The sequence below is a fragment of the Oncorhynchus clarkii genome, chromosome 6, assembly GCF_045791955.1.
Source record: "Oncorhynchus clarkii lewisi isolate Uvic-CL-2024 chromosome 6, UVic_Ocla_1.0, whole genome shotgun sequence".
Taxonomy (NCBI): domain Eukaryota; kingdom Metazoa; phylum Chordata; class Actinopteri; order Salmoniformes; family Salmonidae; genus Oncorhynchus; species Oncorhynchus clarkii.
Genome location: NC_092152.1, coordinates 62161778 through 62178159, shown reverse-complemented (window position 1 = coordinate 62178159; position 16382 = coordinate 62161778). Strand labels below are relative to the sequence as shown.

Below are 16382 nucleotides of genomic sequence, written 5' to 3'. Positions count from 1 at the left end.
ACAGGAAGTAGGAATAACTGCATGCTTTTCATGATCAGTAAATACCAATTGGTCATGTAATTTCAGATACGTGAGGGTAGCCTCACAATATCTCTCAATATTGGCAACAATTAATTGGATATTTGAGTGATATAAAACAAAAGTGAACTTTACCTGACAAGTATGAGTGGTATATGTTAATTTCCCATCCTTTGTGGGTTCTGCCTGTCAAGCAGCCAAAGGGCGCATTTGCCGAAGTAACGTTACTGTTTACTTTGCAAGCTACAAGTAGAAACTTTGTACAGTTGGCTAAACAGTGGTAAGTAGACCTCAATATATTTTTTTATTCAACCAACGTAGACTTACGTAGTGAAGTTAGCTAACATTATCCCATTTCAACATCGTTTATAAATAGTGTTTAATCACAATTACTGCTGGCAGACATGATAGGCTACATTGATTGATGGACCATGTCAAATTGGCTAGCTAGCTAATAACAGATCACATGAATATGGCTAGTTAACAAGTTAACTTTCAGAGGATAAATTAGATTGCTATGTCCAAATATTGTTTGATTTGCTTGCAATCTATAGTGGTGATGACAGTAGTCAGACTGACAACTTTACCAGGACAATGTCAAGCTCTTTCCAAAAGCTCTGATGAAGAAAGCTAAATGACACATGCTGTTTGTTTTAGCTAGCTAGCTAGCTACATGACAAGTTTTATCTAAATTATATCATCAACTGATTTCAGCCAGTGTATGGCGGTGGATTGACTGCATTGTTTGAATGGAATGTTGGCATATTGGCAGTTAATTTGAATTGAATCATTCCCTCTAAAACTAGCTGGCTAGCTAGCTAACAAACATACAGTGCAGATAAATTCTTCAAATTCATGATTTAGACGATATCTTATTACAGTTCTGGCAAAACCATGGTTGACCAACTCCCTGATCAAAATGGCTGACTTTTATCCCATAATAAGAAGGTTCATGTCCATTCTAGTATTCTAATTCCTAATTCTATGTTCGTAACATATCATACGAAATCACACAAATTAATACATACCATCCCAAACAACATTTCATACTAATTTCAGTGTCCTGGAATTTAAATTACTATGTTACGTCTCCCCTGAGTCAAGGTTGCAAAGCCAGTAGCCTGTATGTGAGACTCCCATCCATAAACAAGATGAGAGCCAAAATAGCACTGAGTTCTAGCTGAGAGAAATCCTTCACACCGTGCCCCAAACATGCCTGAGTATTTATTTTGAGCAATACTATTACAAACAAATTGCAACAGGATGACACAAAAAAAATCAAATAATTAATATTGCCTAAATGAGAGTAGATATTTCACAACGATAGGCCATCTGTAGGCTTATGTCACAATAGGCTACTGTAGCCTATACAACACAATGCCAAATGAAAGCGTTTAAAAGCAATGTTCAGTTGGTGACAGTCAATCAACGAAATAATTAATGGCATTAATGTTGATTTTACAACGTCTGCATAAATTACAATAAAACACGTGTTGTCCCAACTGGACATGCTTACCAGGTGTGAGCACCAGATCTGTTTCCCGCGAAATGGGTCAATTTATAAATAACAATAAACAGTGAGCCACAAAACACACACACACATAAACTCACATGTTGGATGAATATTAATACTTAATTAACGAAATACTTACAGAGAAACCTGCCCAAAATGGACACGAATGTCTGACCCTTGGTGAGGTAGTGAGGGCCAGAGCGGCAAAACTGACTGCCAAAATCAGACTTCCCAAAACCATCTGAGAAACTCCGAGAGAAAGCATGATCCGAGTCCGAGTCCGAAACTCCCTGAGTCTGGAGAGGCTACGGGACAGGGACGCGGGGCTGAGCGAACGACCTCGGGGCATTGCTTGGACTGGCATTGTCACGAAGAAAACAGAGTGTATGTATCAGCTATTGAAAACAATGGGTTAAGCTATTTCCATCAGCATCCAAAAGTGGCACCTAACAGCAAAGCAAGTAACCGATGTCCAAACGTTAAGCTTGATAAGCAACGGTGTCCAAAAAGCAAATAACATCAGTCCTACTAAATGGTTCCTTTGAAAGAGTCTCCATTAAATTGCTTAATTATCCCAAGATGCAGATGCGCAATTGTCGGTTATTCTGAAGGCTACAACAGTGTGATGGATGAGATGCGCAGTGACTTTCTTGTGCTGCTACCCAAATCGATTTCGCAAAAACACAGGATAACGCGCTATTGGCTAGGGTAACCGGGTTCTCGAGGAAAAGCTTGAGAAATGGTCCATCAAATCATATGCTCCCTTATTTTCACTGCTACAGGATACATTTTAAAGAACCTCAGCAAGTATAAACGTATAGCTGAAATGACACGGGAATAGTGTCGCCCTTTAACGTAGTATTCTAGTATTCCGCTGTCAAACGCGCGGCAGGGTACCATGCACAGAGAGCGTGGCCGTGGGTATGATGTTTCACACAGGCGCAGGGTTTTCACAGACAGCAAACTACCCGCGGCGGCAGGAGGAGATGCAGCTAGCGTGTTTGGGGCAATCAATACTACGACGGTGCCACTTCGCTTCCCAAAAATAGCCTTATGCGATTGCGTCTACAAATAATTAGACTATATGAACATTAAAAAGATGACCATGCTCTTATCATTTGTGAAGCCATGCACTTATCCTTTGAGATGTCTATGAATTGTCTGAATTCAAATGACCAATTTCTCATACATTTCTTCAAATTATAGCCTCCAACCAAATGTTTGAATGATCCATCTATAATTTATACAGACAAGCCTACTTTATTAGATTCACAAAGGCTGAGAACCATCAATTGAGATGAAGTACAAGACACTTTTAGTACATTGGGAGTAAAAACATGCATTTGCCTTAAAACAAGTTGATACTCTCCATATTTGTAAAAATGTCATTCATAATGCAAACACAGTCCCTAATCTTTGAATACCAGCCTGCTGTGGTGCTGACCTTGCGGAGACAGCCACAGGGCTCTAGAGCACCATCTGCACCGGCCAAGCTGGTACTGCACTTAAATCATGCCGCAGTATCTAAAGATAATAGACATTCTACAGCAGCCACCTTCCCCCCTCTCAGCTTTGTAATGGACGAAGATCAAACTGTAGAAATCCAGTCTAAGCAGAAAACGAACATGATTACATATTTCACCTGAGAATCCTTTAAACTATTAGAATGCTTGGCTCATAAAAAAAAAAAAAACGAAACCCCAGAAAGACTACTTTAAAAATGTTTTTATTCATTAATACAGTGGTATACTTAAAATTGTGTCACAAAGGAGAAAAAAGTCAGCCACACGTGAAGAGCTAATATCCAATTGAAGCTGTGTTATCATATATAAAGAAAATAGTACTGGTGTGCCGTAATATATGGTCTATTAGTACAAAAATACATTTCAGGGCACAAAATAATACAGCATCCAGTATCACAAATAAATGAGGGGGACAGAGCACACCCTTTTAAAGAACAGGTTTGAAAAGTTGTTTAACCCAAGCACTTTCCTCTTTCGCAAATAACCATAAAAAGATTGTGTGACAATTATTATTTATATGTAGTGTGAATATATTGGTAGAAAATGTGGATTTTATTACTGCTAATAGTTACAAGTTCCAAGGCTCAAGGGTATAACCAGATTAGAAAGTAAACCATGGTCAATTCATTTATTTTTTAAAACAGTTTTCTCTAAGTTTTATACAAAATAACAAAGACATACAAAAGTTCATTTACAAACCAAGAACCAAGGCCATATGCTAACTTTATTTACAGCCACTTGTCTTTTTTGTCATGTTTTTCTTTTTCTTCTGAAGTCATATGCATAGCAGATAAAGAAAGAATACCTTTATTCGCTTCAATTGTTCTTGTGCGCTAAACCCAAGTTCATTTATACAGTGGGTTGACAAAATGGCAAGATAACTTCATTTGTCCATAATTTATCATCATAACTTAGAAGAACCCAGAGGTTTTTACTGAAAAAGTGAATAATATGCAGATAAGGCATCACTGCTTGTTAATGTAAGAGGGTTTTAACATGGTGAGGGAGAACTGAGCAGGCTTCTGGACCTGAGTCATAGCACATGCATAGATCTTGATACAGCAGGAGTAGAATTCAGGTAGTCAATACAAAGTGAATCCAAGGTCAGTTTACAGAAAGAAAGAAAGAAAAAAGGAAAGGAAGGAAGAGCCATTCTAGTCACAGGATGAACATGTTCGAGGCATATGAGTTGGACTTTAAATCCACCTCAAAGTATTCCACCTTCATCTTCATTTTCTCTTCTGCAGATGCTTGCCTACTTCACTATCACCATAATCATTACCACAGAGCCATACATTTAGAAAATGTGGCTCTGCATTGACATCATCACTTTACTGCCCACCTCCCTGGCACCGAATTCCAAAACCATCACAAATCTGTCAATGTGGAAAAAAATATGACCGTCTTTGTAAGTCAGCCAATTCAAAAGGTGACAAAAAAGGTTGAATTCTGATTCTTGAATTACGATTTCTAGAATTGAATTTAAAATTATATTTATACCATATACTATATATACTGTATGCATATATAGTATAAATACACCTACATGTATGTCCATCTACTTCAAAAGTAAAAAACCTCAAACCATTTTCCTGTTATGTAACAATTAAAAGTTAAAACTTGGCGTATAATGTGATAAGTTACTCAGTGGCACAGGGCATGCATTCCATCACTGGTTAAATCGTTGTGTGTTTTGTATTTTCTTCAAGACCTCGGAAAGAGTTAAAGGACAGCACATAGGGGCAACTTCAGTCTCCTTCCATCTTCCATGGGCACAGTAAACAACACTGGAGCACTGGATGTAAATACATCATTGTGTATGGTCCACCCCTGGAGAAATGGTGTGTGTGTGTGTGTGTGTGTGTGTGTATGTATGTATGTATGTATGTATGTATGTATGTATATATGTATGTATGTATGTATGTATGTATGTATGTATGTATTATCCATCCTTTCCCATGGTTTCACATTCAGTAACAGGCCAGCTGTTGCACTCTTCAGAAGTGGTCGATGAGCACAGACACACAGTTGGCTCCCACCAGGTAGTTGGGGTCTCCAGGGAGAGACTGATTCTGCCAACTCTTGGGATCACCTGAGGGGGAGAGAGAGAAGGAACATGGTAATGATAACAGGTGGAGAAAGGGTATAAGGTTCATAATACATAATGCACTTCTTGCTAAACTGACAACCAGCAAGCTCCAAACACTAAACTAAAACACCCTCTGTTCCATTAAAGCCATATATACATGCTGTTTTTGGTAGGATGTAGCTTTACAGAAGTAAACTTCACATTACTAAAACCACTCTTGATTTCAAATTATAGCTCTTAGGATAGAGTATGTACTGGCAGCGACTGTAATTTGCGATTAATGGCCCAAGCCCAGGCCTTGAGCCAAGAGTATTGCCTCCACAAAATAACAAATGTAAATAATTGTTAAAAAAAATGGCTTTAGACTCAAAACTGTTTCTTCCAAACCACAATGCAGTTGCATTTTAAAGCACCATTATTTCAGATAATTGTTTTCACTCCCTCGGGGCCATGTGAGTAAAATGAGTTATATGAGATCTTCAGATCAAAGTACTGAACAATTTCAGGCTTTTAGCATGCTTTGTTGTTCTGATAGGACATCACAAGTGAGGATAATGCATCCTAATCATTATAGTGTAATTTTAGCAATGACAGGTCCTATCAGATAGGATTCATATGAGGACCAAGAGGTGTTTAACTGATTTTGCTCAGATCAATTGTCAATGACTCCGATTATTTGTTAGAGGTTCTCAATTAGTCAGTGCAGCAGGAGGAATGTTCACTGTGAAACTCATAATGACATCAGTACATTAAGGTAATGTTTGGTCAGAAGCAAACTGATCATGTGTGGTTGGGATTGAATCTCCCCTGTGTGTGAGCAGACTTCTTTCAGAACCATTCCAAACCAAGACCATTAAGCCACACACTATGCTGCTTCCTTACTGGAAACTCCCATTGGGCCTGGGCAGCTCAGCACCCAACCAGAAAGGAGTCAGACTCAGTGAGGAGCAAGACACAAGTAGAACCTAAATGAAGCTAAAGGGCCTTGTTCAGGAATAAGAGGATTAGAACACAGCCCTGTAATCCTTCTACAACGAAGCAGGACTACAAACAAACAAGCCAACGAGGCAGCAGTAGGATAATTTAGCCCTTCATGTCCAATTCTAGCTGAGAGTAATTAGTAGCTAATCCACGGCTGTGCCAAGTTTACCATTAAGACATATAGAGAGGAGCGGAGGGAGAGCAAAGAGTTGACTCGGTTCTGTTCTGATGCTGTCAGACAGATCTCAGATCCAACCCACAGGCTGTTCTCACATACATAACATCTGTTAGTACTGAGGGAGCCATGCGTCTGTCTCTGAGAGGGTCCTCTTCCAAATTTAAGAGGACCGCTGACCGCTGTGTTTCAGGATAGACGTTTGGGTGGCTATGTGAGAAAAAAAATCACGTGTGGGAAAATAATGTGGAATGATTCACTACAACAAAAGACCTTACTAATCAACACAAAACTGATCGGCGGGATGCATGTCCAATGGAACCATATCAATGTCAAACAGATGACATACACACTAAGCGGAGCAAAGAACAGAAAGAAAGATGTTTCAGCATGAAAAAGCAATGACAAGAAGAACTTTGATCTGAAGACCACATCAAATAAATAAAGATCAGTGGAGGAATGAGTGAGTGAACAAACCGAAACACCAAATAAACGAAACCATCAAAATCATACAAAGTGACCCACAACCATATCAGTTTGTCACAAAGCCAACCCAAAGCCCCGACCCCAAAAGGACAGAGAGAGGACAGCGTACCCGACGAGGAGTCGGAGGATTTTAGAGCAAAAGACCAACCATCTGGGGTCATAGACGCACAGTGAGGTAAACGCAGCTCCACAGGCTTCAGGAACTTGAGGCCGTGAGGGCCACACATCACCAGCGGGCTGAGCAGGGTCTCTCCTTGAAACAGATACACACCACAGGGTTAAAGGCTAATACACATACATGTACACACAGCGTTCCTAAGATCACTGAAGCTGTTAATGGGTTTAAACAGACACGGTGAACATAAGACAATGAGAACAGTTAAAGACCAAAGGAAAATATACATATCCTAGAAAAATGTAAAGAGAGAAGACGACAGAAGAGAGAGATGATAAATTATCTGTGAAAACAACATTATCTCACAAATACGTTTGGATAGTAAAATAACCCCACTGCGGACTGATACATTATATACAGCGCCTATCATAAGTATTCACCCCCTTGGATTTCTTCACATTTTATTGTGTTACAAAGTGGGATTAAAATGGATTTAATTGTCATTTTTATTTGTCAAAGATCTACAAAAAAAATACTCTGTCAAAGTGGGAAATTGTTTTTATTTTTTTGATAATGAAAAATAAAACACTAATATACCTTGATTAGATAAGTATTCACCTCCGAGTCAATACTTGTTAGAAACACCTTTGGCAGTGATTACAGCGATGAGTCTTCTTGGGTAAGTCCCTAAGAGCTTTGCACACCTGGATTGCGCAATATTTGACCATAATTATTTTCAAAATTCTCAAGCTTTGTCAAGGTGTTGGGGATCATGTCTAGACAGCAGTTTTCAAGTCGTGCCAAAGATTTTCAAGCAGATTTAAGTCAAAACTAACTTGGCCACTCAGGAACATTCACTGTCTTCTTGGTAAGCAACTCCAGTGTAGATTTGGCCTTGTGTTGTAGGTTATTGTCTGGCTGACAGGTGAATTAATCTCCCAGTATCTGGTGTAAAGCAGAATGAAGCAGGTTTACCTCTAGGATTTTGCCTGTGCTTAGCGACATCACCTTTTTTTTTTATCCTGAAAACCTCTCCAGTCTTTGCCGATGTCAAGCATACCCATACCCTGATGCAACAATGCTTGAAAATAAGGAAGCATTTACTCTGATGTGTTGCATTGGATTTACCACAAACATAAGGCTTTGCGTTTAGGCCAAAAAGTTTATTCCTTTGCCATGTTTTTTTTTGTTGCAGTATTACTTTAGTCCCTTGTTGCATGTTTTTGAATATTTTTTATTCTGTATATTTGTATTGTTCATTTCACTCTGTCATTTAGGTAATTATTGTGGAGTCACTACAATCTTGTTGATCCATCCTCAGTTCTCCTATCACAGCCATTGTAGCCGTTTTAAAATCACCAATAGACTCATGGTGACATCCATGAGCAGTTTCCTAGATCCATCTTTGATGTGTCTAGGTGGTTTAATACATCATCCACAGCATAATTATTAGCTTGACCATCCTTAAAGAGACATTCAATGTCTAATTTGATATTGTTACCCATCTACCAATCACTGCCCTTTTTATGAAGCTTTCGAAAAGCTCCCTGGTCTTTGTAGTTGAATCTGTGATTGGGGCAAAGAGGAAATGGTAGTCATTAAAAAATCATGTCAGCACCTATTATAGTCCATGCAAGTGATTATATGATTTGTTAAGCAGTATTTTACTCCTGAACTAATTTAGGCTTGCTATAACAAAGGGGGTAAATACTTATTAAATGACTATATTTTTGTTATTAATTTGTAAAAAAAACTGTAGAATTTTCTTTTCACTTTGACATTATGGAGTATTTTGTGTAGATCAATGACAAAAAAAAATTGTAAGGCAACAAAATGTGAAGAATATCCAAGCGGGGTGAATATATCTAATACCCATTTTAAAGCTAGCAATTAAGGTAGCTAAAAACACTTAAAACTGAGGAATAGAATATCTTCAGACTGAAATAAAGCTTGGCAAAAGACCCCATGTGAAATCTTCTAACTCCCATGAACCCATGTCTGACCTTTCTCCTTGTCCAGGGGGGGCAGGATGCTGTTGTCCCGGCAGACTTTGAAGTAGATCTCCTGTTCTACGCCCTCGGGGATGGCCCCCTGTGGGATGATGATGCTGACACCAGTCTCGATGGAGCTCAGCACCCCTCCATTACAGTTGAAGACCCCCCGGGCCGTGGCCACCACCGTGTGACCTTCATCCTCATCATCATCCTCCAGAGCACTGGGGCTACAGGGGGAGAGAGTTGTCACAGTCAGATACCAGAACATAGAGCCAGTTAGAGCCCGCCTCTGAAACATTTGTGACAACTTCTGGACGGACAAAGGCATTGTTATCATTCAATGTGTAAACTATAGAACTGTAAGAAACATGACCATGTGACTTTCTTTTCTCTAGCCAAGCATAGAAACACTCCTCACTCCTGGTGTGTTACTTCCATAATACATGAAGCGAGGCGATAACACTATGATCTACATATTATAACTGAACCCAGTATAGTTCAGCCAGTGGGTAGGATGCCCCTCTAGGGGTGATGTTGAATCCTCTCACCTGACAGGGATGGCCTTGGGCACAGCGTTGATGTTGTTGTGCTGGTACTTGGACCTGTTGTCCATGGTGCGTGTGAAGGTGTCCATGCCAGAGTCCAGGTCTGTAGGCTGGGGGGAGATCTGGGGCTTGGCTGGGACTGTGCTGTTGGCTGGGGCCTTGATGGCTGGGGTCAGGTCTGTTTTGTTGTTGGGCAGCAGGTTGTGGTTGAACTTGGGGCTGTCAAACTTCCTCTCGAAGGGCTTGGCGGAGTTGGTGTAGGGCTTGGGGACGTAGCGGTTGTAGCTAGTATTGGCCGGGGCCTTGGGCTGGTCCTTCATTGCCATACCGTTCACTGGAGACTTCTCAGGGTAACTCTTCTGGGGCAGGTAGTTGGTCGTGACTGTGTCTGCTTTGGGAGAGTCATGGGGATCTGGTAAGTGAGCCACAGTGTGTGTGTGTGTGTGTGTATTATATTTATAGATGAAAATACCACATGTAGAACTAGTGTGTGTCCTACACAATAGTGCTTACCCTCAGATGAGGTGGGTTTGGGTAGTATGGCAGGTGGGGCAGCGGGGGTAACCTGGGGAACGGGTTCATATCTCCTCTCCACAGGACTGACCTTCTCCACTGACTCTGCCCTGTAAAAAAAACACAAGAGCACATTCAACCAATGTCACAACGATGGCACAAACATTTGGGTTTAAGGTAAAGAATAATTCAGGCCAGGGTTATAATGTATCACAGTTTGTCACACTTACTACTTCAAAAATATACACCTAAACAGAGATACATCAGTGATGTGCCATGTATCCTCAAGAGAAAGGTTCAATTACTACAGTCCAGTTAGTATGTTAGTTTTAATAATACACAGTGGCTTCATCTAGTTAATTGACTATATTGATTTACACAGATTGCTTCTACAAAACACACTTTAAAATATGCTTTCCACTACTAGTGCCCATAAAACCTTACAGTGCAATTGATCATTTTGTAGCAGTTACAAGTGAATGGTTTTGTTAATTAGGTAATTACAGAATGGGGCAAAAACCATGTAGACATGGCCCTACTAAAAATAAGTTGGTCAAAACAACACATAGGAGAATGGAGCACAGCAATACTGAAGCAAATAGCAATACTGGCGCATACAGTGCAGCTTTGACATCCAAAGTAGCCTGAATATCTTGAGACAAGTTTTACAGTGGTAAAACACCTCGTATGAACAATGAAACCTATTGTTGATAGTTGAAAGAACGAATAAAAGAATACTGTGATGGTATCTTTCCCTTCCCACACTTAATCTTGTATCTTTGGCATGGTCTTTGACTGAAGCGGAGATTGCACACAGTGTGGTACATCAAAGTAACCCTTCTACTGCCGCCCAGGAGGATAACAAAAAAAACACAGCTTGCCTTCAAAACATAGTTTTTCATTTGTCAGTATGGGCCAACCACCAACTCTGTCCTTTTAACTATAAGAGGACCATTTCCAAGGCAGGGTGAATCAATGTTCTGGTGGCGGCAGTGTGTGTTGCTGAGAGATATACCGTAGCCTAGCTTTAGACCCCAGGAGTAGTGTGTGTGTGTGTGTAGCCAAGATAAAAAGCTTTAGATCCCCATGAGGTTTCTGTCTGGTGAGTGTGCTGCAGGGGGAGAGTAAGCTATATTGCGTCTCCCACCAGAGTATGTGAGCGGAGTTGAGCGGTGCTTTCCAACCGCTCCGCTAAAAAACGCTCCTCTCTCAAAAGAAAAAAAATAATAATAAAATGCTGCTCCAAATTTGCTCCATTCATTAAAATCACAATTTAACCAACACCCATCTATTTTAGTGACAACCTGGACCTACCATTTGGGTTTGAAGTATTGAAACCAAACCATATGGTTTGAATGAAAAGCATTTTAACAACAGGAAAAGGTGACTGTAAGAAGCGCTCATCATTTCAAATAGGCTACATGTCGTATTAAACAGCATATAAACACTAAATAGGTCAGGAGTCAGACACGTAGCCAAAAATACATTATTTAGGCTATATTATTTCAAGGTTGTAGCCTACAAAGAAATACACTTTGAAGCATTTGCAAGTGCGACACTAGGCTGTCAGAGACATTAAGCGCTCAGCACTTAAAAAACATTTTGTTGTATTAAATCATTATAGTCTATAAATTGTGATTTATAGTGATTTACTTCAAATTAGATACAAATTAAACCGAAAAATGCCTTATAAGGCTCCATCTAAAGTGCCTTTGAATTTAATTGTTAGAAACGTGAGTCTGTGGCTTCATGTGATGGTACCTGGAAACCCTGGAGAGCAGACCAATAGCGGAGAGTACCCTCTCAGCGCCACTGGTGATGATAAACACCCCCCTAAACACTCTTGCCAGGCCGGGCAGGGATGCATAGTTTTTTTCTTTCTTTTTCCTGTTGGTAGGCCTAAAGGATTTTAGGTAAAATAACCCTATCAAAACAGAAAGATCCTTGGAAGAGGTAATATGCCAGGCCTATTGGGCCAAAATCAATGATGGCCCGTTGTATAGATAATAGAATGAAAATTAACTTAACTTTTTAGAGATCTGATCTTGAGTTTTTAAATACTTTGCTACAATGATACACTTAGCTAGCTACCCACCTCGTTCCTTTCTGTTAGCATGTGCACGTAGTAAGTACACCATCATGCTTTTGGGAAACCTGTCTTTTCAAATTCCACAATGATTATTTAGTTGTGGATACTACATCACTGCACTCCCTCTTGCTCTTGTTCCTCCTCATCTTTGTAAGTCACCTTTATTTTTCACCTGTGTGTTTTATCAGTTTCTTTATGAAAACATTTAGCATACTATATGACAGTAGCTAAAGCAAGGGGCTACAGCAGCACACAAGTAGACAAAAAAAATGCATGCTGGGCCGGGCATGCCCTGAGCTCATGAAGTGAGCGCTACTGGAGCGAAATTGGAGCGGGCTCCACTCCACTCCACTCCACTCCACTCCACTCACATACTCAGTCTCTCACTACAGTGATTTGATTTCCTACCACATATCGCAGAGAGAGTGACGCGTGGGAGTGAGTTACCTTGGGTAGTTGTATCCGGGATGTGCTTGTGGTTGAGCAGCAGGTTTGGTTGCGATGACAGGTGTTGTCTGAGGAGGTGCCTTGCCTGCGTCCAAGCTGCGCCGGTCAAAGTAGGACAGCTGTTTCCTGTAGTACTCCTCGTCTTCATCTGGGTCATAGTGGTTAGAGCGCACTATGTCATCATCGGACACCTCCCGGGCCTTCTGAGGCTCAGGGACTCTGAGGAGAGAGAAATAAGGGATGAGGCAATGTTGGGAGGTTAATTAAATACCAGATAAATTATACATAAAGAAATTCCTCTAAAATATATTGTGGGGCGTTTGTTTCGATCTCTAAATCACTACAATTTAGCATATAACAAATCAAACAGAACTACAATGAAAACATCAGTGCTTCAATGATAAACGTGTGTACAGGACAGCCTCTGCAATACGCATACAGCATATTACTAAAAGAGTAAAAACCTCCAACTCTGCACATCAGTCAGTGTGCAGAGTTGGAAGGCAGTTTCTCTTAGTTTCCACCGAGGGGCGCTCCAAAATCAACAAACAGCAGCACCAGTGGTAGGCAGTGGCATTGTTTTACGGCAGTTAAATGCTTAACCTGGCTTGCAATGCTTAACTTGGCTTGCAATGCTTAATTTGGCTTGCAATGCTTAACTTGGCTTGCAATGCTTAACTTGGCTTGCAATGCTTAACTTGGCTTGCAATGCTTAATTTGGCTTAACTTGGCTTACCCAACAGTGCAGTACTCATATAAAAAAGTAGAACTAATAAGAAAATACAAACAAAAAAAACACAAGAAATATGAGGAAGCTATATACAGGGTAAATGCACAATGTGCAGGGATACTGGAGTATTTAAGGTAGATATGTACATGTAGGCAGGGATTAGGACTGGTAGCAGGACAAATAATAATAATAGTAAGCAGTATGGCAGCAGCATCAGTGGTGGGTGTGTGCGTGGTGGTGAGTGTGTATTTCAGTGTTAATGTGAGTGTGCAAGTGTCATGTAAACAGGTCTGAAAAGAGACTGGTAGCAGGAATACATACATACTTATGGTAATATACATGTAAACAGGAGTGATAGTGATCAGTAGAAGGATAAATAGATACAGTACATACTAATGGCAATCAATAATCAATTAACAGCAGCGTAGTAATACAGCTAATCAATAACTATCTTGCTCTCCAATGCACTGTAATTTAAAGTAACTGGCCAGTGAAAATCTAACTTCAAAATTAATATTCTGTTAACCTCTACGGATCGGTGTCCCTATACCGGGACGATTGTTGTTAACCTGCGCTAATGTGACTAGAATGACGTTGTAAGTAACAGCAAACTTTCCAGGACATAGACATGTCTTATATGGACAAAAAACTTAAATTCTTGTAGCTATTACAGTGAAAAAATACCATGCTATTGTTTAAGAGTGCACAACACCAAAAAACGTTTATCATGGCAACTGGTTTGATATTCACCTCCGAAGGTAAATAATGTACTTACATTCAGTAATCTTGCTCTGATTTGTCCTCCTGAGGGTCCCAGAGATAAAATGTTGCATAGTTTTGTTTGATAAAATCATTTTTTATATTCAAATGTAGGAACTGGGTTCTACAGTTTGAATCCCTGCTGTCTTATATTCTCCTACATTAATTTCACATTTCCACAAACTTCAAAGTGTTTCCTTACAATGCCAAGTAGCATTGTAAGAATTTGTTCTTAACTGATTTGCCTAGTTAAATAATGGATTCAAGGACATACATTTGCTGTATTAGAAGCTATTATTTGTACCATGATTGTCTTCAATATTTTATTTACACAAAGTTTGCAGATTTTCAATTCACTGTAATGGGATCCTGTTTTCTGATAACAATGCCTGCAATACCGCGGTCGGCCTTGAACCTCTGTGGCTTCAATGAGAGGGGGCAGTCGTTCTCCCCCGGGGTATGCCTACACCATTCCAACATAGAAAAACTGCCCTTTAACATAATTACCATTTTTGGAAGGAAAACTATTTCACTCATATTGTAATTGTTAATTATAGGTCATATTGTATAGAAATTTGGAAACACAACGTTACTTTAAGCTTTAAAACGGCAAGGATCTCTCTCTGCCTCATGGCAAAATAGGTTGAATTGATGGAAATTAGCTTGACAACTGACATTTTTTCTCTCCAATGCCAAGTAGCGAGCCTTTAAAATGTTCATCCCCTCGGCCCAAGACTTGGTTCGCCCGGCCATGGTAAATATCTATGTATGCGATTTTTATTTAACTCTAGTTGTGTTCTGAATTTGATAACACAAATGGTGGTCCCCAGGCCAAAAACCTTATGAGAACCCATGGTTTAGGATTCTGGTGGTCTGAGCCTTGATGCAACTGTACGCCCTGCAGGGCCGGGTGTATGGAGAACAGATCTCAGACACACCCTGGAATGTACGTCCCGGATGGCTGGGAGCTCACCCCCAGTGACGCGCTGTGCCCCAGTGGCACTGCTGTGCCTTCTTCACAATTGTGCTCATATGAGAGGACCATGTTAAGTCCTCAGTGATGTGGACACAGTAACTTGAAGCTCTTGACGATCTCCACTGTGGCCCTGTCGATGAGGGTGTGCACTCTCCCGTTTCCTGTAGTCCAAGATCAGCTCGTTAGTCTTGCTGACGTTGAGGGAGAGGTTGTTGTCCTGGAAGTCTCTGACCTACTTTCTGTCTTCGCCATTGGTGATCAGGCCTACCGCCGCTGTGTCGTCAGCAAACTTGGAGTTGGAGTCGTGCGTGGTCAGTTGTGGGTGAACTGGAAGTACAGGAGGGGGCTAAGCACACACGGAGTGGGTCCGTGAGGAGCCCCCTTGTTGAGGGTTAGCGAGGCGGAGGTGTTGTTGCCTACTCTTACCACCTGGGGTCAACCATCAGGAAGTCCAGGATCCAGTTACAGAGGAAGGTGTTCAGTCCCAGGGTCCCGAGCTTGATGATGAACTTGGAGGGCACTATGGTGGGAGAGGGCAGTGTGGAGTGCAATTGATATTGCATCATCTATGGATCGGTTGGGGTGGTATGCAAATTGGAGTAGGTCTAGGGTGTCTGGGATGATGTTCATGCGTGCCATGACCAACCTTTCAAAGCACCTAATTATTACAGATGTGAGTGCTACAGGACGGCAGTCAATGTGGAAGGACGCCTTAAGAGTTTTTAGGAACAGGAATGATGGTAGTCAGCTTGAAACATGGGGATTACCGACTGGGACAAGGAGAGGTTGAATATGTCCTTGAAGAAGCCTGCCAGCTGGTCTGCACATGCCCCGAGGACACACCCTGGAATACCGTCTGGCCCTGCGGCCTTACGAGTGTTGACCCACTTAAAAACCGTTACTCATGTCAGCCTCAGAGAGAGATCACCCAGTCCTCCGGCTCCTCAGCGGGGGCCCTCATGCTGAGCACTGTGTTGTTTTAGTTGAAGCACGCATAAAAAACATTGAGATTGTCTGGTAGAGAGGCATCGTTAGGCAGATCACGGCTTCCTTTGTAGGCCATCCATCTACTGTAGCCCTTGCCACATGCGTCAGAGCCGCTATAATAGGATGCTACCTTGTTCAGATCTTGCCCTTTTGCTTGTTCGATGGCTCTGCAGAGGTCTAGCGGGACTTCTTGTATGCAATCGTGTCCTCAGCCATTGCCTCGTGGTTGGCTGCTATAGCCCTGTGAGCAGTAGATGTCCTTTAGCTTAGCACGCACCTCTGTGTTAATTCAGGGCTTTTGTTTGGGGAAGCAGCAAACCTTCACTGTGGAGACAACGTCAGTGATGCATTTCCTGATGAACATATTCCAGTCAGCGTTAGCAAAGCAGTCCTGTAGAATAGCTTCTGCTCTGGTAGACCATTTTTCTATGGAGCACATCAT

General features: G+C 41.0%; 2 protein-coding genes across 13 annotated transcripts in view; both read right to left on the bottom strand.

Annotated features, from left to right (window-relative positions):
• Positions 1-1895, bottom strand: part of LOC139412165 (protein ENTREP2-like) — a 134816-nt gene extending 132921 nt beyond the window's left edge. The window contains exon 1 of the mRNA XM_071158983.1: positions 1671-1895. Coding sequence (XP_071015084.1) covers positions 1671-1895 — 225 coding nt within the window. The remainder of the gene's footprint in view (positions 1-1670) is intronic.
• Positions 1896-3243: 1348 nt separating this feature from the next.
• Positions 3244-16382, bottom strand: part of LOC139411403 (tight junction protein 1a) — a 175493-nt gene continuing 162354 nt past the window's right edge. For 8 of the 12 annotated variants that reach the window (XM_071157717.1, XM_071157718.1, XM_071157712.1 and 5 more), the window contains 6 exons: positions 12489-12707; positions 9953-10062; positions 9443-9830; positions 8904-9121; positions 6895-7038; positions 3244-5146 (listed from right to left, as the gene is read on the bottom strand). In XM_071157717.1, the coding sequence (XP_071013818.1) occupies positions 5052-5146; positions 6895-7038; positions 8904-9121; positions 9443-9830; positions 9953-10062; positions 12489-12707 (1174 nt within the window). In that variant the 3' untranslated portion in view covers positions 3244-5051. The remainder of the gene's footprint in view (positions 5147-6894; positions 7039-8903; positions 9122-9442; positions 9831-9952; positions 10063-12488; positions 12708-16382) is intronic. The other 4 variants (XM_071157711.1, XM_071157722.1, XM_071157723.1 and 1 more) reach the window with 4 other exon arrangements.